The following is a 23,197-nucleotide window of genomic DNA, read 5'->3' as shown; positions in this document are numbered from 1 at the left end:
GAAGCATACACATCTGGACTACGCTCAGCGGCAACACCCAGAGACAAGAAGCATATACACCTGAACTTTGCTCAGCAACAACATCCAGAGCCAAGCATCACACATCATACACCTGAACTCTGCTCAGCAGCAACATCCAGAGACAAATACTGCATCATACACCTGGACTCTGTTCAGCAGCAACATCCAGAGACAAGAAGCATACACATCTGGACTCCGCTCAGCAGCAACATCCAGAGCCAAGCATCACATCATACACCTGAACTCTGCTCAGCAGCAACATCCAGAGACAAGGATTGCATCATACACCTGGACTCTGCTCAGCAGTGACACACCGAGACAAGTATTGCATCATACACCTGGACTCTGCTCAGCAACAACATCCAGAGACAAGAAGCATACACATCTGGACTCTGCTCAGCAGCAACATCCAGAGCCAAGCATCACATCATACTCCTGACTGCTCAGCAGCAACACCGAGACAAATATTGCATCAGATACCTGGACTCTGCTCAGCAGCAACACCCAGAGACAAGCATCACATCATACACCTGACTGCTCAGCAGCAACACCCATAGAAATTTATCACATCACACACTTGGGACCTGCTCAGTAGCAGCAACACCCAGAGACAAGGATCACATCCTATACATGGACTCTGCTCAGCAGTAATACCCAGAGCCAATCTTCACATCATACACCTGGACTCTGCTCAGCAGCAACACCCAGAGTCAAGGATTGCATCATACACCTGGACTCTGCTCAGCAGCAACGCATAGAGACAAGCATCACATCATACACCTGAATCTGCTCAGCAGCAACACCCACAGCCAAGCATCACATCATACCAATGGACACTGCTCAGCAGTAACACTTAAACATGCATCACGTCTTACACCTGGACTCTGCTCAGCAGCATCACGCAGAGACAAGTACCACGTCATACACCTGGACTCTCCACAGAAGACCCAGAGAAAAATACCACATCATATACATGGACACTGCTCAGCAGCAATATCCAGAGCCAAGCATCCCATCATACACCTGGACTCTGCTCACTAGAATCAACCAGAGACAAGTATCACACCATACATCTGGACTCTGCTCAGCAGCAACACCCAAACGAAAATACAGAATACACAGACTCTGCTCAGCAGCAACACCCAGAGAGAAGTATTTCACTATACACCTGGACTCTGATCAGCAGCCACACCCGGGGGAAAATACCACATCATACACATAGACTATGCTAAGCAGCAACACCCAGAGCCAAGCTTCACATCATACACTTGGAAACCTCATATCCGAACCAACCGCACCTAGAAGCCTCCCGCTGGCCCATCAACAGTCTTACACATACAGAAGCAAGAACCTGTTACCTAGGACCTCCCTTCCCGCAAGAACCTGCAACCCAGGACCTCCCTTTCTGCAAGAACCTGCTACCCAGAACCTCCCTTCCCTCAAGAACGTGCTACCCAGAAGAACCTCCCTTCCTGCACGAACCTGCTACCTGGGACCTCCCTTCCTGCAAGAACCTCCCTTCCTGCAAGAACCTGCTACCCAGAAGGACCTCCCTTCCCGCAAGAACCTGCTACCCAGAAGAACCTGCTACCATGAAGAACCTCCCTTTGTACAAGAACCTGCTACCATGAAGAACCTCCCTTTGTACAAGAACCTGCTACGCAGGATCTCCCTTCCCGCAAGAACCAGCTACACAGGATCTGCCTTCCCGCAAGAACCTGCCAACATAAAGAACCTCCCTATGTGCAAGAAGCGGTCACCCAGAAAGAGCTCCATTCCCGCAAGAACCTGCTACCCAGAAGGACCTCCTTTCCTTCAAGAACCTGCTACCCAGAAGGACCTCCTTTCCTTCAAGAACCTGCTACCCAGAAGGACCTCCCTCCAGCCACCCAACTTCCGTCTCCCCAAGGCCTTACCTCAGACACGTTGACACGTCCCTCCTGGAAGGAGCAGTCGGCGGCGTTGTGCGTGCAGACGTGCCTGTACTTGCACCAATGGCAGGGGAAGGATCCGTTCACGCAGGACAGGCACCTGGAGACAGCCAGAGAGAGAGACAACCTTTAGGCCATGGTGCGACAGGATACAGCTTCGCAGTACAAACTCGGGGTCGCTTGCGTTCCGCAAAACCATCCACGGGCCTCTCCCGAGGAAGGCGCCATATGAAACAATTTGCACGCCCAACCCCATGACTCCACGAAAACAGGAGTTCTAAACTGTGACCTCCTCCGAGACAGCTGGATTCATGCACAAATTAATTACATTACATTAGACATTATGCCAATTAACACATAGCAGCCAACAGGGGCACATGCACTGGGCGAGGAGATGCGCAGGTACCTGGAGCAGCTCTGTTAGAATGAAGAGTATTTGGGCAGTACAGGAGCATTTAAATACACTACCGTGCAGCTGCGGAGCAGGTTTAAAGGCACCACGGTAGGCCTACAGTGTTAGAATCACACGGGAATGCAGAAGAGGAAAATGGAATGATAAAGATGCGGAATGATGGCGGAGGTGTGAAAATCGAATTAAAAAACGACAGAAAAAAAAAGTTAAGAAAAAAACACTCTAAACAGCAAATACTAAACAAGTGCTCTCCCAGCACGTATTCTTATAAACATCCCCATAAGGTGTAGGAAAGTCAAAGCTGCCAAAAAAACACAAACAAACGCAGCAAAGACATTTCAAACTAGACCACCACTCTAGGACCAGGAAAAGGCGCCAAAACCCAAAGATGGACTTCCACAAAGGGGAGCATAACATAGGAACCTCTTAGGGATGGGATGAACGTGACCAAAGATGGCGGACAGCGACACTGGATATACAAGAGTGACGCTGAGCTGAGGGGGTGCAAATGGACAGGGCCGGCTTTAGTGCTGGGGGCGCCCTGTGCGACAGTCCTTTTTGGCACCCCTACCACATCCTCTGATTCCCTCACTACCACCCGGCAAATGTGCCCTCATCTCGACAGCCCCTCTCACAAATACATTTTATTAGTTTTCAAGCGCCTGCGAAGGCTGGCTTTACTAATCCACAGTTATCTACATAAAATATAGTTCTGTCCTTTGCAGCAGGCATATTAACCCTGTGCGCTACTTTATGGCGAGCCACAGCTGCTGCTTGACAGACTCGCTCTCTCTCTCCCTAGCAGGAACATTCATCAAATGAGTTATCTTGATATTTTAAATGTTTTCTGAAGGCTGGGCCACAAGGAACATTCCAGCAGGTGCTTTTAAATCGCAAGTTTTGTAAGTTATTGCTCAACACAGCGCCCCCCGGAGGTCAGCGCCCCCCCCCCCCCCCCCAATCCAGGTCAGCACCCGGTGCGGTCGCACCGACCTAAATCCGGCCCTGCAAATGGACAATCAGTTCAGGAAACACACTGTATATCAGGCGCGGTTCCTTTCTTATTGAAACATTTGTCAGAATAATAGAAGCGTCCAGAGTTGTGGAGTTTAATGGTACGGCCCGTTTGAGATGCGCCAACACGTTTTAGAGGTACGGAAACGGCAGGCGGTGGGAGGGCGTGGTTTGCCCAGGAGCACACGGTTTTGACAAGATTAAAAGCAGGGTTTAGAAGTGGGGTCTCTCGGTTTTACAGTTTGGCATCAAGACAATACATTCTCTTACTGGTTAATTTATTTTAATTGTGATAATGTTGCTCCGTCTACATGCTGACGTCCCGTTTTAATATTCCCCATAGTTACCAGACCACCATATATTTTCCTCTTAAATAACCAGCTTTCGGGTGAGTTTTAATGTCACATAGTGTTAAGTTTGAGAATACAGGCGGAACTCTTTCGCCATCATAACACTGTCGAGGCCTGTCAAAACAGCCAGAGATTACATCCAGTGGACTTCAAGTCCTTTTTTAATTAACTTTTTTTCAGAAAAAATAAGGCCATAGTGTAACATGAGGCGCAGGCCACTTCAATCTACAATGCATTACTTAAAAAGAATGCAAAAACAAATTAGGGCGCGCTGCCAAAATAATCCCTTTCTGCACCAGGCCATATCTTTTCAGCTGAGCAAACCCAGAGAGAAAAAATAAACACGCATCTGAGACTGAAATAAGACCAGTTTGACTTAAACGTCCTTCTAAAAGGGCCTTCATGGTTTAGTTTTAAGGTTACAAAAGGCAATGGTTTAATACGGTCTTACAAGTGCCTCGTGCATGAATGCCGTTCGCCGACGCCATTTTTTTAGCCAGATTTCTAATGTTTTGGGGGCACAACCGTACCTGCAAGCGAGCAGGCTGTGCACCGTAAGTGTTAACACAGCCTAAGGCAGCGACGGAGGGGGTATCCATGTGTCCCCGATACATATTCCGCCATTCAGATGTTAGAAGACGACTGTATTTTATTTTACAGTAGCATGTGTATAGTGCCTCTACCCGGAACAGGCTTCAGGGCGCTTTGGGCGGACAGGTAAAAGGATATATCGTGCTTTGTGCTTGGTTGTTAAGAGTATTAATTGGTATTGTGTGCTGCTGTTGTGGGGACAGCCTCTCTGTGAAACAATGCGCACAGCGCCAAGACCAACACAGCGCTTGGCGGTTATTATTATTATTTTTTTTTTTAATCACACGAGGAGCATCTCAAAGATAACAGGATGTGCAAACTAAGGTATGGGATCTGGTTAAGACCAGACTGCAGGAACCAGGAAGTGACGGATAGGTGGGCGCAAAGGAGAAAACATCCTGGGAAAGTTCCCCAGAGTACACCATGGGTATAGCTAGCATTGGTGAAGCAGGTGCAGTGGCACCGGGGCACCAGTATGTAAGGGACACAACTGCATCTCCCACTCTCTCTGTTGCAACACATTTGGTTTCCTTCCAGTGGGATTAGAGTCAGCCAATTACTTAGTAGATTGGCTTCACTGTCACGCTAATTCGTTTGCTTCTAATTCAGTATCACGTGTAGGCCTTACTACAGATTTTTGAGTTAGTCCCTCCCTTGGAGCATGGACCCATTACTTCTGTCACTACACTGCTCTGTTTTCAGGTGGTACTATTTTCGGTTTTGTTTAAACACTGTAGTAGAGTCTGTGTTTTCCTGCTGTCTCCCTAGTACACACGTAACTGTCCGACATGCTCGCTGCCCCTGTACGTCTGCCATTGTAGAGTTATCCCATTTCCTGTGTTGCTTTTTCGTTTGCTTCTCATGTTCTTTTCCCTGTTTGCTCCCCGCTCCCTGTTCCTTCCACGTGCCCTAAACGTCGTTTTCCCTCACCCACACCCCTAAGTTGTTTTGAGCACCCCCTCCTGTTACTCCCTTCCTCTGTCTTGCTTCACCCGACGTTGTTTCCCCCGCCCATCTCAAATCGGCAAACAGAAAAAAACAGTTGCATTCATCAGCAGGAGTGTGCATGCCCACAAAATGGTGTGGCTGGCTGCGTATTACTTTTTTTCTTTTTTTAAGTTTGCGCTGCAAATGATCAGGAAAGGTGAGACTTGTTGGCTTTACCAATGCTTATTTTACTATTAACATCGTTGAGGAGCTTATTTTGCTTACTTGCATTCAGGCCTGGAGCCCCTTTGCTATTCTTCTCAAATACACCGTGCTGCCAGGAGAGTACTCGGGCACAACAGAACCACCATTCTGGGGGACACAGTCAGAATTAGCACTATGAATATCCGCAACACACGGATGTCTCAGGGTCACTCTTCACTTTTTGCAAGTGGGGTCCATCATGGTAGGTTTCACTCCTGTGTTCAACTTATTTTACACACTAGCAGCAAACATACTGGAAAGAGTGCACTCCTCGGGGTGCGTGGCATTAGGAACCGGGGTCCCTGTTGGTCCACACCCTACCCTGTGCTCCCAACTCGTCTTGAGAGTTTTTTGTTTTTCTTTGGGGGGGGGGGGGGAGGGGTGAATAAGGGGCCAAGGGTCAGGCTTCTGGCCACGGATCTCGCAAGTGCAGGAGGCAAGAACGAAGTTGCCCGGGCGGCGTGTCAATTTTCAGTCCCGCTGTAACAATGGCAACAGGCTATTTAACCCGTGTCGTCAAGGCCTCGCCTTTTTGACCTGGCCATCGTGGCGGCGGGACCGGACTGCTGCGGGGCTACATGGATCGCTGAACAATTTTGGCAGTGCGGTAACAGGAAGCAAGTAATGATAAGCATAGGGATGAACAGACTCTCCTACAAATTACTTCACTGGGGAGGGTTAGCAACAATCCCTATTCTACAAAGGATGGACACACCAGCCCCAGCTGCCTAGGTTACACTTTTCCCGCCCAGCCCCTGGTTTTGCATCTTGGGCCCCTACAGTGGCACAGTGATACAGGGGCGGAGTCAGGATTAGGGCGGCAAGCAAACCAAGGGCAGGGACCTCCCCTCAATAATGTGTGGGTCAAGTAGATCAGGGGAAGGTAGTCGTCAGGTCTGCTGCATTCTCTCTTTCTAGGAATCCCATGCAGTCTTTGTAAATATGGTTCTTGTCAAATTTTATACCCTTGTACACAATTTTGCTCTTGCACAGGATGTTTGTTTGTTGTACAAGTTACTTACCTTCGGTAACAATATATCTGGTAGAGACATATTCTAGTTGCAGATTCCTTACCTTTTGAATTCCCCCAGGTGTCAGACTGCATCCAGAGACTTTTTCTTCGAGCAGTACCTTTGCGTGGTGTCGGTCGACTCCACGGGCAACGGTGGTGTTGTGGTCGCAGTGATGATGTCGCGGTCATATATAGGCACCACCCCGGCACACTGATGTTAGTTTCTTTTCACGACTTTCCACACCAGAAGCGCGGAGCCATTAAGAACAATGATAGTGGTGCGCCAAAGCTAGGGCCCTTTAAGGAAAGTTCCTCCCCCTAGAAATTAGTTCGCAGAGTGGGAAGGATGGGCGGGTCGATAAGGAATCTGCAACTAGAATATGTCTTTACTAGATACATCATTACCGAAGGTAAGTAACTTGTACATCTGATAGAGACTTAGTTGCAGATTCCTTACCTTTTGAATAGATACCCGAGCAATACCATCCCTGGAGGTGGGCTGCGAACCAAGATCACACCAGGAAGTCCTGGAGGACCGAACGACCAAATTCGCCGTCCCTATGGACCGGACTGTCCAGGCAGTAGTGCTTGGTGACATGTGCAGAGATGCCCACGTAGCTGCCTCACAGATATCCAGGACTGGAACGCCCTGTGCTAGCGCTGTGGTAGCACCAGTAGCTTTGGTGGAGTGAACATGCAAACCTTCAGGAGGGTTGCTTCTTAGCCAGAGCATAGCACATTTTGAAGCAGAAGACCCATCGTGAAATGGTTCTCTCTTGCACCACCTTCTCTTTCTTTACCCCCACATACCTAAAAAAGAGTTGATCATCCACCCGGAAGTCTTTAGTACAATCAAGGTAGAACGCCAATGCTGTTTTTAGGTCCAGGCGGTGGGATCTCTCCTCCTCATGTGAGGGATGTGGGGGTGGGTAAAAAGTAGGCAAGGTGATGGATTTATCTACATGGAAGTTTGTTACCACTTTAGGGAGAAAAGAAGCCCTAGTGTGGAGTAACACTTTGTCAGGATGTACTGCCAGAAAAGGTGGTTTAGATAAGAGCTTGGAGCTCACTTACCCTGCGAGCAGAGGTAATAGCAACCAAGAAGGCAGTCTTGATGGTTAGGAGCCGTAAAGGGCAGCTATGAAGCGGCTCGAATGGAGTGCACATCAGATATGTGAAGATTAAATTTAAATCCCATTGGGGCATGTTAAATGGGATAGGTGGCAAGAGATGTTTGAGGCCTTTGAGAAACCTCCCTACAATGGGAGATTTGAATAAAGAAGGTTGGTCAGGTAGTCTCAGGAAGGCAGAGATAGCAGAAAGTTAGCCCTTGAGGGAGCCCAAGGCAGAGCCCTGTTGGGCAAGAGAGAGAATGAAGAATAGAACTTCAGAAAGAGGATTGACAGATTTGTTGATACACCATGCCACAATCTTTTCCAATGACAGGTGTACAACGTTTTGGTGGAGGGACACCTGGATGCCAAGATGACATTACAGACTTTGGGTGGAAGGTCAAAAGCCATCAACTGTCACTGCTAAATCTCCACGCAAGGAGGCGGAGAGTGGACAGGTTCGGGTGGATGACCCTCCCCTGCTGCTGCGACAGAAGATCCTCCCAAATGTGCAGTCTGATCGGAGGAGCTATGGCTCAAGAGCTCGGGATACCAGACTCTTCGTGCCCAGTCCAGAGACACCAGAATAACATGGGCCCGGTCTTGCCTGATCTTCAGAACTCTGGGCAGAAGTGGTACTGGCGGAAAGGCGTTCAGAAGGCCGGAGCTCCACTCGAGACAAAAAGCGTCACCGAGCGAGTGCCGTCTTGAAAACTCCAACGCGCAAAACAGCTGACACTGTGAGTTCTCTGCGGAGTCAAATAGATCTAATCAAGGCTCTCCCCACTGCTGAAAGAGACCTTGCGTCACCTGTGGACATCAATGCCATTCGTGATCGATTATGCATCTTCTGCTGAGTCCGTCTGCTCTGGCGTTCAAGGAACCCGCCAGATGTTGAACCACCAGGGAAATGTCCTGATGTTCCAGCCAAGTCCAGAGACGAAGGGCCTCTTGACAAAGAGTCCCCAACCCCACTCCGCCTTGTTTGTTGCAGTAGCACATGGCGGTGGTGTTGTCCGTGAACATTTGCTCTGCTTTCCCTTTGAGAGGGGGAAGAAATGCCTTCAATGCTAGTCGAACTGCACAGAGCTCCAATAGATTGATATGAAGCCCAGATTACGCCAAAGACCAGAGGCCTCTGATCTCTGCCTCTCTCATGTGGCCGCCCCATCCCAGGATTGACGCATGTCACTACTGTGAGGTCTGGTTGGGGGAAGGAGAGGGGTCTGCCCTTGACCCAATCTGGATTCATTAGCCACCACTGAAGATCTTTCGCAGTTCCTTCAGAGATCTGGACTTTGTCGGAGAGTCTCCCCTGATGCTGCACCCACTGGAACTTCAGGTCCCACTGCACAGCCCGCATATGCCATCTGCCCTTTTGAACCAGCAGGATGCAGGAGGCCATGAGGCCCAGCAGCCTCAGAGTCATTCTCCCTGAAATCCAGGACAGAGGCTGAAACATCGGTATCATAGCCCGGATATCCTGGACTTGCTTTTCAGGAGGAAAAGCCCAAAACTGCAATGTGTCTAGAACAGCTCCTATGAAAGGGAGTGTCTGAGAAGGAGTCAGGAGTGACTTTGGCATGTTTATAGTGAACCCCAGCGAATGCAAGAGATTTGCCCTAGTCTGGAGGTGGGAGACAACTTTCTGGGGCGTATCCTCCTTCAACAGCCAGTTGTCGAGGTAGGGAAAGACTGGGAACCCTAACCTGCGCAGATGAGCTGCAACCACTACCATCACCTTCTTGAACACCCGAGGTCGGTGGTAAGACCAGAGAGAAGCATTTCAGTGAACTGAAAGTGCTTGTGGCCTACCACAAATCTTAGGTAACGGCTGTGGGCCGGCAAGACGGGGATGTGGAAGTTTGCATCCTGCAAGTCCAACAATATCATCCAGTCTACTGGGGCATATAAGACATGAGCAAATGTCAGCATCTTGAACTTCTTCTTTTTGAGGAAGAGATTGAGGGACAAAAGATCTAAGATAGGACGAAGGCCCTTATCCTTCTTTGGGACCAGAAAGTAGCGGGAATAACAATCACAACCTACTTCTGACACAGGGAATCTCTCTATAGCTCCTTTGGCTAAAAGAGCCTTGACTTCCTCGCACAGAAGTACCATGTGATCCTCCAATATGTGGTGAATGAAGGTGGCATGGCTGGAGAAGACTCGAAAGGGAGGGAGTAGCCCTTCTGAACAATCTGGAGGACCCACCTGTCCGTGGTAATGGATTTCCAATGGGGCAGATGATGAATCCTGCCGCCAACTGGTTCCAGGTGTTCCAATAGACTTGGAAGGTTTTGGGGGGGGGGGGGGGTCCAGGGGGGTGGTGGTAAGAATGGGCGACCTGTCTCCCTGATCCTAGAGATTGTGGGATCACGCGTCCGCGCAGGGGCGGTACAGCACGCGCAGTCATGCAACCGATCTGCCTAGAGAGTCGGTCGTATCCAGTCCACAGCAGTTGATGAACTTGGCTGCATCTCTCCCATCTGGGAGTGCTTGGGAGAGGACAGCCTGGGTCTCCTCCGGAACTGTAGGCAGCACCTGCGCAACCGTATCTCAGAGAGTATGGGAATAGTGGCCCAAAAGGCATGCAGTGTTCACCAACCGCAGCGCTAGACTGGCAGAAGAAAACATTTTCTTCCCCAAATTATCCAGTCTTTTTGATTACCTATCCGGGGGGGGGGGTAGGTACTTGTAGTTAATGCGCCAGAGGAAGAAGAGGAAGCCTGGATCATAAAGCTCTCAGGCGTGGGGTGTTCGGTGAGGAATTTCGGGTCTGTTGGCGCAGGCTGACGGCATCAGGCAATCGTCCTATTCACAAGAGCCCCTGTGCTGGGTCTAGACCAAGTATCCAAAAGGGCCTAACCCCCACAGAAGTTAGCTCAAGGTCCAAGACCTCAGCTGCCCTTCTCACCACCATGGAGTATGTGGCACCCTCCTCCGTAGCCATGGTAGGGGGGAGAGAGCATACCAGTGTCAGGGAAGGTGTCTAGACCACTGGCGTCACCCAAATCCTGCACCTAGTCCATTTGGGGGTCAAACTGGTATTCTAAAGTGTCTAGCGGCCCCTCGAAACTCTCCCCCTATCCATAACTGTAAGTATAAGGGTCTGGATCAACCCTGGGTCTAGAACAGACCATAGAGAATGGAATGGGTGCTGAGCAATGTCGTTCCAGCTCCTGGTTGGCTGGTATGAGAATAGGATCGACGTCGATTGTGGGCACAACCGACGTCTGGAGCGCAGGCGTCTGACCTGACGCCGGGGAAGGTCGCTGTGGTAGGACTGGCGCTGGGGCGGATCAGAGATTGGATCCGGAGGAGCCCTCCGGAGCCGTGCCCAAAGCAGACAACTTCGAACCCGAGGGGGCCCTCACCCACTCACCTGTGCCAGAGGGCACCGAAGGTGGGTCGGTCTGCCCAAAAATGAGGTGCATTGCCTCATAAAACTTTTAGCTGGACAGGGTTGACTCCGGCTCCTGGTAAGTCGGGGAAGCGCGGGGCGGACCCAGATGGAGGCTCCGTGGAGGGAGGCCTAGAGCGTCGACGCGCCTTCCCTCGCCACATTGTCCGAGCAACAGGGTTAAGTTGAAGAACGATTGTTGTTCTTCAACTTTTTTTTCTTCTGACCTGAATGTCCAGATGGATTAGAGGATAGAGTGGTGGTGACTCCGTGGCCGGTCTCAAGACCTTCCTCTCGAATGGGACTGAGCGCCATGGAGTAGAGTGTCGGGCCGCCATTAGCTTTAGGGACTGCTCCCTCAAAGCTTTCGGGTTCATGGCCAGACACTCTGAGCACGACTTCGGGTCATGATTGCGCTCCAGGCACCAAAAGAACACGATGTGCGGATCTGTCACCGACATCCTTCGGTGACAGGAGTCGCAGGGCTTAAAACCGGTCTTGTGGAACATCCCTCGACGCATCCACGACCTCATCAAAATCGTTTGACAAAAATGTCGTTGTAGTCAAACAGTGACTGAGGTAGCTCCTCTCTGGATCTGTGCGTAGGCTGGCGCGGAAAGAAAAGAACTGACGTCAGCGCACCAGGGTGGCGCCTATATACGACCGCGACGTCATCACGGTGAACACGACTCCACCGACGACTGCGGAGTCGACCAACGCCACCTGACTGCACGCAGAGGTACTGCTCGAAGAAAGAATCTCCAGATCCAGTCTGACGCCTGGGGGGAGTTCAAAAGGTAAGGAATCTGCAACTAGAAGTCTCTATCAGATTTGTATAATACGCACTGAATCTTCTTTAGGATTATGTAACAGGTCAGCTTTGCTGAGATGGAGAGTCATGCCTCTGGCTTCTTCTCAATAAACATGACGCAGTTCTGGACTATTCGGCAGAAGGTTGGAAGTTCCGGAACCAGGTAGAAATTCTAGACTATTCTAGAGAAGGGAGGACGTTCTGGACTATTCTGGAGAAGATAGAACGTTCTGGACTCTTCTGGGGAAGGGAGGAAGTTCTGGACTATGAAGTTCTGGACTCTTCTGGGGAAGGGAGGAAGTTCTGGACTATTCTGGAGAAGATATGAAGTTCTGGACTATTCTGGAGAAGGGAAGAAGTTCCGGAAGCAGGTTGGAATTTCTCGACTATTATAGAAAAGCGAGGAAGTTCACATTAGAACTCAGATCTTACAATTCCAAACTCAGCAACTCATTTCTGACAAGAGGTTTCTGAAACAAATGGCTGTCAGGCAACAGTACACAGTAACTGCCGCCAAAGCGGAGGTTTACAATAGAATGTGAAAGACAGCATAAGAAGGGCTTTCGCATAGGTCAGCCTTACCCTTTCAGAGATGCTCGGTCCTCGCAAGGCCTAAACTTGGCTATTGTTCACGGCCTACACCAAGATGATGAATGGCGCACTTTGTGATCCGCTTAAGGCAGAAAGCGTTCTGCTAATTGAACACGGGCACCCACAGCACTTAAATCCCTGCATTCATTCAAAATAATTCATATGAAAATTAAAGGTTGAAAAAATTAACATTTCCTGCGTGCAGCGGTTTTCTTTCCTTGACAATAAAGAGTGTGCGCGCAGGCCTCTCGCTCACGCACTTTTTTCAAATACTGGTCGAAAATGTGTTTGCAATAATTTGATTTAATGAGCTGTGCCGGAGGCTTTGAAGTTTTTAGTGTCACAGAAGAGGGAGGCAGTTCAGAGCCAGAAAGAGGCCTTTGTGCAAAGGGCGGGGTGGGTGGCTGTATTGTCGACAAGAAAATTATTAAATATTTTGCCCTTTTGTGTGGATTTCTTTCCCTTTGCTTTTAAGTGTGCACCATGGCCAAACCTATTCTTGCGCGCGTGCTGCACAGAGTGAATACCACCAACAGTATGAAATGCAAAAAGTGATCTGAGAAACTAACTTTTTTCAGTGAAAGTTCTAAAATGTCATGTGCTTTTCATAAATGTACACCTTCATCGTGAAATGTGTTATACTGTTGCCTCGCTTGACTTTCCGGATGCAAGGGGATAGCTCGCTGAAAAGTCATGCAGGATGACGTTAAGTGGATCGGCTGAAGCAGAGTGAATTTTGCAAAATTTAACATTGCATAGTGTTTTTACGTAGGAGTCTTGTTCATCCAGAAAATCTCATCAGGAGAAAATTTCTGCTCGAACCAGACTTTTGTTCTCATGAGACTTTTTTTTTTTTTTTTACACCAACTCCCACTTTGCACAAAAAGTCATGCGAGAGGCCTCATACCATATTTCACTCTAAAAGCATAGTTTCAATCAATCACAGCATTTGTAAAGCGCAGAACTATCACACTTAGGAGTAGCTGGGTGCTGAGGGTGCCATGTCTCAGTCGAAAAGCCACGTCTTGCATCCTCCTGAAGTCTGCCAGGGAGGGAGCTGTTCGGAGGTGGAGGGGCAGGCTGTTCCAGACTTGGCTGCTGTGTAAGAGAAGGAGCAGCCTCCGCAGTGGCTGTGATGGATACGGGGGATGTGTGCAAGGTTTAGAGAGGCAGAGCATAGTTGTCTTGCTTTGATGTAGAAGTTCAGTCGATGGTTGATGTAGGACAACCCTAGGTTGTGGAGGGCCTTGTATGAGAGTGTGAGGATTTTGAATTGCCGTCTCTTCTGGACGGGGAGCCAGTGGAGGTTCCGGAGGTGTGGGGTGATGGCTGAGTGCTTAGAGAAGTTGAAGATGAGTCTAGCTGCGGTGTTCTGTAGAGTATGGAGTCTTAAGTAGCTGGGAGGACACTCCGGTGTAGAGAGCATTACCATAGTCGAGGCGGCTGATGACCAAGACGTGCATGACTGACTTTCTGGTGTTGGTAGGGATCCATCCGAAGATACGGTGGAGTATACAGAGGATGTAGAAGCAGGAGGTGACTGAGTTTACTTGTCGGTTAATGGATATTTGCCAGTCGAGAATGATGCCAAGGTTTCGTGCGCGGTCTGATGGAGAGGGCGTTGGTGTGAGTTCTGCTCGCCACCTGCTGTTGTCCCATATGGAGGTGTTCGTCCCAAAGATCAGGACTTCCGTTTTGTCTGTGTTTAGTTTGAAGCGGCTGTTTTTTTTTTAAATCTCTGTTGCTACATTGGTCAGGACACTGCAGAAGTTGGCTTTGGGAGGTCTTCAGTGAGTGAGAGGATTAGTTGAGTGTCGTCGGCGTAGACTATATTGAGTCCATAGGATCGGACAATGTATGCGCGGGGAGTCATGCTGATGTTGAAGAGGGTTGGGCTGAGGGAGGATCCTTGGGGTACACCCCAGGTGATGTTCTTGGGTGCATAAGTGAAGGGAGGAAAGTGGATGTTCCGGGCGCGGCCTGAGAGGAAAGACCCAACCCGCTTAAGGGCGTTTGGATGAATGCCTATTTTGCGAAGTTTGAGGAGTGTGTGGAGGGGGAGGGTCTATCGAATGTTGCAGAGAGGTCCAGAAGGATCAGAGCTGCTGACTCTCCCCAATCGAGAAGGGCACGGATGTCGTCCGTGCTTGCAATCAGTGCAGTCTCCATGCTTTGGTTGGCCCAGAATCCTGATTGTGAAGTGTCAAGAAGGTGGTTTCGTTCGAGGTAGTCCGTGAGCTGTTGGTTGATAGCTTTCTTAAGCACTTCGGAAAGGAAGGTGTGCAGGGAGATTGGTCTGTAGTTTAAGTCACTGGGTCGGCCAAGGGTTTCTTTAGGAGGGGTTTGACCTCTGCATGCTTCCATTCGCCCAGGAAGGTTGCAGTGGAAATGGAGGTGTTGATGATGCAGGTTAGTTCTGTGCTAATAGCGTTGGCTCCAAGATTGAAAAACCAGTGGGGGCAGGAGTGGGTGGGTGCCCCAGAGTGGATGGATGACATCATGGCTGCGGTAGTCTGTGTGGTAATCGGGGACCAGGAGGTCATTGTGTGTCTGGTGTTCGCTGCTTGAGAGATTGTTCTCTGGGCTGGATGTGGATGGTTGGGGGGAGGGGGGGGGGGGGATGGGGTCAAAACTGTTGTATATGGTGGTGATCTTACTGTGGCAGTAGTCTGAGAGGGTGTATGGTGGTGCTCTTGCTGTGGCAGTAGTCTGAGAGGGTGTCACAGAGTTCCTGGGATGGGTGGATGGTGGTCTCTGTGGCTATCGGGTTAGAGAATTCCTTGAGGATTCTGATTTTTTTCCTTCTTTCATGTGGTTGGCTGCAGTGTCAATGAGGGCAGTGATGGTTGCTCTTTTTTATGTCTTGGTGGTAGTTTTTGAGGGCTGCCTTGTAGGCGGCTCTGTCAGAGGGGTCCTTGGTCATGTGCCATTGTTTCCTGAGTCGGTGGCAGCGTTTGGAGTTTTTACCTCCGGAGTGTACCATCTCTCTGGCTTAGATGTTTTAGCAGATTTCAGTAGGGGTCTCATATTTGGTGATCCAGGTGGTGAAGTTTTGGGTGGCCTGGTTGAGGTCTGCCATGGGCTTGGGTTGTGCGGTGCCTAGGGCCTGCGCCCATAGGGTTTCTGTTACTTTGCCCCGGCTTCGGTGGGGGGTGTGGAGGTGCTTGGAGGTTATGTACTGGGAACTGGAGATGGAAAGTGAAATATGACCTGGTTGGTCCAGGTGAGTTCAGTCATGTGGGTGAAATTGACTCTGTCGCTAGAAATGAAGATGGCGTCCAGTGTATGTCCGGCTTTGTGTGTAGGTTTGGTGACCAGTTGGGTGAGGCCAATGTTGCTGAGGTTCTCTATGAGGGAAGTGGAATTGGTGGGGTTGTTAAGTTGGAAATTGAGATCGTGGAGCAGGACATAGTGGAGGGGGTTGATGGCCAAGGGGACAATGAGGTTGTCGATGGCATTGCAAGGCTGGGTGTGGTCCCAGGGGTCTGTATGAGAAGGTGCCTCACATCGTGGTATTGGCATCGATCTGGAGTCGAAAGTTGAGGTGCTCCATTACAGATGTTGGGGGTCATAGTCGGTGATGGTGCATTGGATGGTTTCCTTGAAAATGGTGGTGATGCCCCCACCATGTTAGTTGGAGGGTCTCTGTGTATCATCTTGTAGCCATTACAGTTTGCTGTGGTGATGTTGGGGTTTGAGAAGGGTGTTAGGCATGTTTTGGCGATGACAGTTTTTTTTTTTTGCGGAACTTGGCAAAACTTTGGGGAACAAATATGGAACTTCATAGACTCCTATGGGGTGGTGGAGTCAATACAAACTGCAGGAGTCCGTACTCACTACCGCTTCCTAATCAGACTGGTTGTTGCTCTTTCTGTCCTCCTGGGAGGACAGTGAATGGATCCTCTATCTCCGTGTGCTCAAACCCTGGTACATGTCAACTGACTGATTCCAGGCCTTACAAAAGAGCTGGTTACATTATAGAAATAAGCATATGGAAGGAATGGGATGTGGCTGAAAAATCCCCCAATAACTTTCTTCATGACCGCTTTTTCAAAAAGAGACTGAGTTCAAAAGTGGGCTATGACGGCTCAGTTTCAGAAATGAAAACAGATTTTGTTTTCATTTCCTTCAAGCAGGGCACATTCCACTGAAACAAAACTCATTTTAAGATGCCGTCTGGTCCATGGTGAAGCAGATCCTCTCCGCGCCCTGCTGGGGACCACAGGCTTCACAAAACCTAATTTCCCTGCAGCCCAGTCAGTTTTCATGTATTATTCTTTCTCTGCTTGCCAGCATAGCTAAAACCATGAATTTACAGTATTTCTGCACTGAAAAGGGGGTTAGCTACCTTTCCAAAGGACAGGTCAAACTTCAAAATGAAATCAAAGGGCATTTGTTAGTCTTAGAGATTTTACGAATTTGTGGTCGTCCATCTCAAAGCTAGATGCTCACTCAAAATGATCAGTGAATGGATTCAAATATTGGTAGCATAAGATGTCAGTTACAGCAAATGTTTATTTTTGTAAATAGCTTAGTGGCCAAGCAATACAAAGAAAATTCCCTGCCCTAGTTCCAGTGCCTGATGCTTTTCCAAAGGGATCCAGACACCTTTCAAATTATCTTGTGTGGAAAGGGTTTGTCAGACCCCATAAGAGACAACTCCCTACGCAAGGAGTGCACCCCCACGAAGATTACAATTTAAAGTCGTAGTTGTTTTGTGGCAGCTCGATGGTGCAATTCACAGATCCTAAATTAAAAGTTTGTGTCTTGGCGGGAACATCTCACAGACGTTCTCCAAGGTACTGAGAAGTTCCAGGAGGGCGAGTGGTGCAATGTTACCCCTTTGGCAATGCATCATAGTGCAGCTCTCACTTTGAGGCCCACAGGAAAAAAACAAGCATTTTCAATGCAATGGGTCTCGCATTTGTTTGAGTTAGAGCTATTAGTGTTTTAAAGCAAAAAAAAAAAAAAAAAAAAAAAGCAGCGCGGTCACGCTATGTAAAATGAAGCGCGATCGCGCTGCGTGGAAAATAAACAGATAAAGTAGTCTGGACTCCAGGCTGAAAATATTGAGCCTTGTATGTTTTTGGTACTTTACTGGTGCTGTGTAGGTGGGCTAAACACCGGAAAAGGCATGGCGTATGCATGCCTTTCACAAATGAAAGCAAGTGGATTTTAAAAGGCGAGCCCACGAACCAATGTAAGTGACTGACGTGGCATGGGCGTGGTTTCAAGCCCAAAGAGAGATTACAGAATGGACGGAGCACTTTGTGCTCGCCCATAAAAAAAACCTATTTTTAAACTTTACAGAAGGCAAGAGAGAAAAAAGTTGCAGGTTGTCTTAGACATGGAGTGCGAAGGCCCGGCAACATGAGGTATGGATCTGCATTTATACAAGGGCCGCATATGAAACAACCAGCCAGACCACCAGAATGAGATTCTCCAAGGTGGTGGATTATCAGTCCAACAGGAGAACCTCTCAGCAGTTCTGGGGTCTACCAGGCAGCCCCTAGAGGATGGGGAAGTGTGGATTAAATACTGTCATGGGAAGCTTACTCCGAGCTTGGATACTATAATCTGACACCTCCATCCTCCTCCTGGTCCTCACAGCTGCAGAAAGAGAGATACTGGAAGACACCTATGGACCCCCGAAGGGAAGTCAAGAAGGCCCAGTGGGATACTGCACCTGGGGGCTAAATGCAGCCTAAGGACCAAAGCTATATTCCCAAACCAGCAAACTCACCAGTCTTATTCTTTTAGGGGATATAGCGCTACTATAGCCGAGTTAGGAAATATGTACACCTACTAATAAGGCAGGGTTGAAAACTATGTAAAAACAAAAGTCATAATTAGAAAGCAGTGCGTAAACTGTACTTGAGTCAGGCATGTGAAAAAACGGCAGGAACCTAAACTCAGAAGATTATTATTGGGAACTACTGGAACCCTAACAATAGAGGGGGGTCAGAACAAGCAAAGATCCCAAGTTATCCTAGATCAAATGCAGGGCCACTGGTATTATGCAGCAGGGGAGAACCAAATTATACAGTCTGGTTGACTAATTTATGTAGCAAGAAAAGGCAAATTATGCTCCATAATGTGGCACATTTTTTTATATTTCTTCATTATTTTGAAGTTTTTACACATGTTGATGGTGTTCGGGCAAAGATTTAACCTCATTAGTACCAGTTTAACGTTGCATGACTTAACATATGAATACCAGAAATTAGTGTGTGCATTTGAGATGAAAATTTACTTATTTTAAAAACTCATAGGCTGTTTGGAGAAAAATGGCAGATCTTCCAAAATATATTTAAAGCTTATATTTGACTCACAAATCATGCGATGTTAGAGAGACTTAATATCATTATTACACTGGTCCCATAGGCTTTGCAGACATGGCTTTTGTGTATCAACTATGTAGAGGCATTATAAATTGACAATTACCTTTTAACATTAATGCTAGCAACTCTGCCTACTATATAGAGGTGATCACTTCAAATAATCTTGCATAGGTTGGTTTCTCGTGTAAACTTATCTGATGTGGTCACTATTACAAATCTAATATTAGCAGCTGGGCTATATTTGCATTAATCAAAAGTAGCTTTTGTTACAGAAAAGGTTGGCCAACAATGGTTTATATAAATTGTGCCAAGTGTAGAAACCTTATTAGACTAAGAACAATTTGTTAATAAAATCCAGTTAAAAGAACAAGGTAAAAAGAATTTGGATTAAACAACCAGTCGTAGCCTGTAGTCGGTGGCCCATTGTGCCTTCACACACATTTGAATATGGAGACTCGGTTAGTCATTTTCATAGAGACAGATAGACGGATATAATTTTATTTACACTGGAGACTTCCTAAATAAATGGCCCTGGCATTCAGCGAGCGCATTCATTGAGCAGATTTACAGTTCTAATTAAATAAAGTGAACGGGGACGGGGACACAGGCATTTACCATGGCAAGCGATTGACGGCGCACCCTGCGACGGGCTTGCAGATTACCTTCTCTCAGACTGCGCGGGAAACCGGGATAACGAGTTGTCTTCTCAAGTCAAATTTCAAAGCAAGGGACTGACTATCAGGAAGACTGAAAGACTATAGCACTCTGGGTGTGCCGGTCTCTGACAACAAGGAGAGGAACCCTTCCCAGTATCACTGCGCTGTCTCTGCCAACAAGCAGAGGAGACAAGAAGTGGTGTATTTGTGCGGTCTCTGCCGAACAGCGGCAGGCCTGTAAGGTAATAGTACATTTTTTTTTAGGTCAAACTCATCTTTTTGACCTGTTGTAATATCTCTGTGGGCTTTTAACCATGCCCACCGCACGCCCATCACTATCATTCGTTCACGGGCTTGCCTTTCAAAAATCATTTGTCATCATTGGTAAATGCTTTACGTTTGTCCCTCCTTGGGAAGGTTTTGTTACCACCTTAAAGACTGACCCTGTTCCATGGATAATTGTACGATTGCCAATGTGTTTGACTGTGAGCGAACTTCTTTTTCCTTTTGTGTCTCTTTGATGCTCATGGCGGCCGGGGCGCTTTGAATCATCTCACTTATGTCAACTGTTTTACTTTTCATTTTCAATTTATGTGGCAAGAAAAGTCCAGTTAGCCATTTACAACGCTAATAGCTCTAACTTGAGCAAACGCGAGACCAATTGCATTGCAAATGCTTGTCATACTGCGTGGACACGCTGGGCCTAGGAGCACTGTACATCATAAAGATAAACAGATAAGTAGCCAGAAAACTAAAACTGGACAGAGAGTAAAGAAGCAGACTGTTCATGTGCAAAGGGATTTGAAAAACAGAGAAAGTGGACAAAAAGTGCATGTTAGACTTTTTGACACAAAACAAAGTGGGATAACTGTTGCATGCAGACCGACACACAGCAAGCCTTCCACGTAATCACAACTCAGTTTGGTATCAACTCGCTAAGGAAAGTTTTGTTTTAACATTTTCAAAGAGTAGGGACTTACCTTATGGCGAGTGTTAACATAGAGCTGTGGGGCAGCTCCTGAATTAGGGCTCCTTGAAAAGGGGCGTGTCCTGTTACGGAGGGTGTGTTCTGAAGGATGTGAACCACAACCCAGTGCTTGGTACAGAATGCCACCTGACCGGTATCTGGGTGGCTCTATGCCTGTTTTCCTTGATGGCATCCAATCATATTACAAAACAAGCAAACAGGCCTAGAACAAGCCAGACTTGTGTCTGTCAGTGCTTGCTGAGACAGATGTTTATTCGGTTTCAAATGAGAAACAATGTTATTGTTGTGAATAATTAGCCATGAAAATGATTAAATTCTGAAAAAAAGACACGAGTAAAACATTACAAAGTGAAGCTGTCACTGAGACTAGTTTAACTGCTACCAGTAATGAGCACTGGTAGGACCCAACTATCTTAAAGCCTTGATTAGACCCCAGATGTTCAGCCCCAGCACAGAGGACCCCCACCAACATCCTTAGTCCCTTTTCCATTTCAGGGTAGCAGTTCAGAAAACACCTGCTGGAGGGTCTGGCCACTCCAAGCTAGCTGCTGCCAGCTTAACCCACGTACTCTTGCAGGTATTCCAATCTCTGCAATGGGTGTGAGGGGGGTAGCTTGGTACCACCAAATCTCAGAGCAAAAATAATCTGTTTTCAATGGTTGAGCACCTTCCTGGGGGACACCTGAAAGATGGAGGCCAGATGCGTTTTCCATAGACCTGCATGGTGCTGCCATGTGTCACACGTCATTACAAACTTCACAAGATCACACAGTTGAGACACATGAAATGCTGAAATGAGTTCCAAGGCATGTTCTAAGGTTGGGCACGAGCTGGTGTGGTGGCTCCAACGAGTCAAAACCATTGCAGGTTTTGCAACCTCCCTAAAAAGGGGAGGTAGTCCAGGCGCCCTTGTGATGGTGAGAAGTACAGGTGTGACCCAAGGTAAAATCTGAAAGCACTTGCTGGGTCCAAGAAATGTCCATCACTGTTGACGTGAATCTGAAGGTGATCTCAAGGGTGAGGACCACATGTCAAATAGCTGAAGACTTATTGCGTCTCTCAAGCCTTTCATACCACTACCCCGCTTCTAGGAGCTTCTATGAAAATGCTTCCAAGGTTGGCAGGCCTGCTTCTGCAAGAGAATATGGTCTATGGAATCACGGCTTCCGACACTACACGCCCACTGGGTAAATGAGATGTATGGAGTAGATTCTTCAGGATGCTAAACAGCTGTAGATGTCACAGACCACATGATGAACTCTACTCCTATTGGTAGAAGATGGGTGCTTTCAAGTTATGTCACTGTGACCTTCCATCGACCCTTCGTCGTAACCCTGACTCCCAGAGCCACGTTACCTCATGAGCATCTGTCTCAGGTTTGTACCACATCTGGTCTCAACTCCATCTTCTAGCTGCTGTGAGCCTGCAAGGCTGTTGGCTCTCCGTCCAATTGCCGCCGGCATGATACTGCTCAAGTCCTAATTAAACTGCAGCCTACTCTCCGTTAGCACTGCGTCAATTAGATCGCAAGCCTGTACAGAATGTTACACACTTAAGAGCGCTCAAAAAGGCATTTGATTTACACCGCGGACAGGCTAACAGAGGAGAAATGAGAATTATTCATTCCCGCACACAAAATCCGCAGTGTGATTAGATTTCCTTGGGCAAATCTTTCAGCGCACATCCCTGCGCTTGTTGGGTTGGCCAACAGTGGTCCAATCCTGTTCTTCGCTTCAGCGCACGCCTACGTTCTCCAGGGGGTCACGCCCAGGCCATGGCGCGCACAAAACAGTCAACAAGCAGCCTTTAAGGGGGAATACAACGTCAGGGTTGTAGTGAAAATTATTCAGTTATGGAAGAAAAAGAGTGAAAAAGTTGGACTTCACAGCAACAGCTCTGTGGAAGCCAAAACTCCTCCCACGACACGCGCAAAGAGTTCCTTTCCATAATGGGTTTGACAAATGAGATGCTTAGTAGAACTAGGATGGAGTTGTCTCGGTATGTAAATGGCCTGTCACAAAGCACTTGACCTCTAACCCATCTGGACTGAAATGGCTTGAGTCACTGACTCAAATACAAGCGCCCTACTTGTACGGTCCAAGTGGCATTATGCAGAAGGATGATGTAATCCTTCTGTTGGAGCCATTTAAATGTACAAGGAGGCATACAACAGTAAAAGGCGGGTCGTCCCATGTCAATCAACCACGCTATGTCGGCCAAGAGCCAAGCCACGGTCACGGATAAGATGTGACAGACGTTTGCCAAGAACAAGTGATCTTAACACCTGTCACGTTTCTGGATAAAGTCTCTACCTCTCGATGGACATGTAAAAATGGAAGCCTTGTATGAAGAAACCAGCCCAAGAGCTTGTTGAGGCAAGTCACAGGAATGGATAGCACGTATTGTGGAGTCTGGAGGCCCCGGGGCACCAAGAACAACAACTTGAGCTGGTGCACATCAGAATGTTTGACTGCAGGTTTGAGGTTGGTGTCAAGTGAATGTTCGGCTTTTCTGGACAACGGGGGACCTCCTCCAGCTGGCCTTATGCATGGCGGGGAGACTGAACCCCAAGGAGGGTGTTTCTAAGGTGGGGTTGTGCGCTTTTGCCTTTTCATGTTAAGGCTCATGCCCCCCACAACAACACACTTTTTTTGGTTTTTGCATCAACATGTTTTTTGTGGAGGACGGTGGAGACCTTTATGCATAGTCCGGGTATGCAATGGGCAGCACTCTAGTGACCCCCATTAAATCGTTTTACTACATTTGAGACAAT

The 23,197-nt window shown here is 48.0% G+C and overlaps 1 protein-coding gene across 5 annotated transcripts in view; it reads right to left on the bottom strand.

The window, feature by feature from the left end:
* Positions 1–23,197, bottom strand: part of PLXNA1 (plexin A1) — a 559,827-nt gene that overhangs the window by 202,406 nt on the left and 334,224 nt on the right. For all 5 annotated transcript variants that reach the window (XM_069206269.1, XM_069206270.1, XM_069206267.1 and 2 more), the window contains exon 9: positions 1,938–2,052. In XM_069206269.1, coding sequence (XP_069062370.1) covers positions 1,938–2,052 — 115 coding nt within the window. The remainder of the gene's footprint in view (positions 1–1,937; positions 2,053–23,197) is intronic.

Source organism: Pleurodeles waltl, chromosome 9 (assembly GCF_031143425.1).
Source record: "Pleurodeles waltl isolate 20211129_DDA chromosome 9, aPleWal1.hap1.20221129, whole genome shotgun sequence".
Lineage (NCBI taxonomy): Eukaryota > Metazoa > Chordata > Amphibia > Caudata > Salamandridae > Pleurodeles > Pleurodeles waltl.
This window is presented reverse-complemented; position numbering and strand designations above follow the sequence as displayed.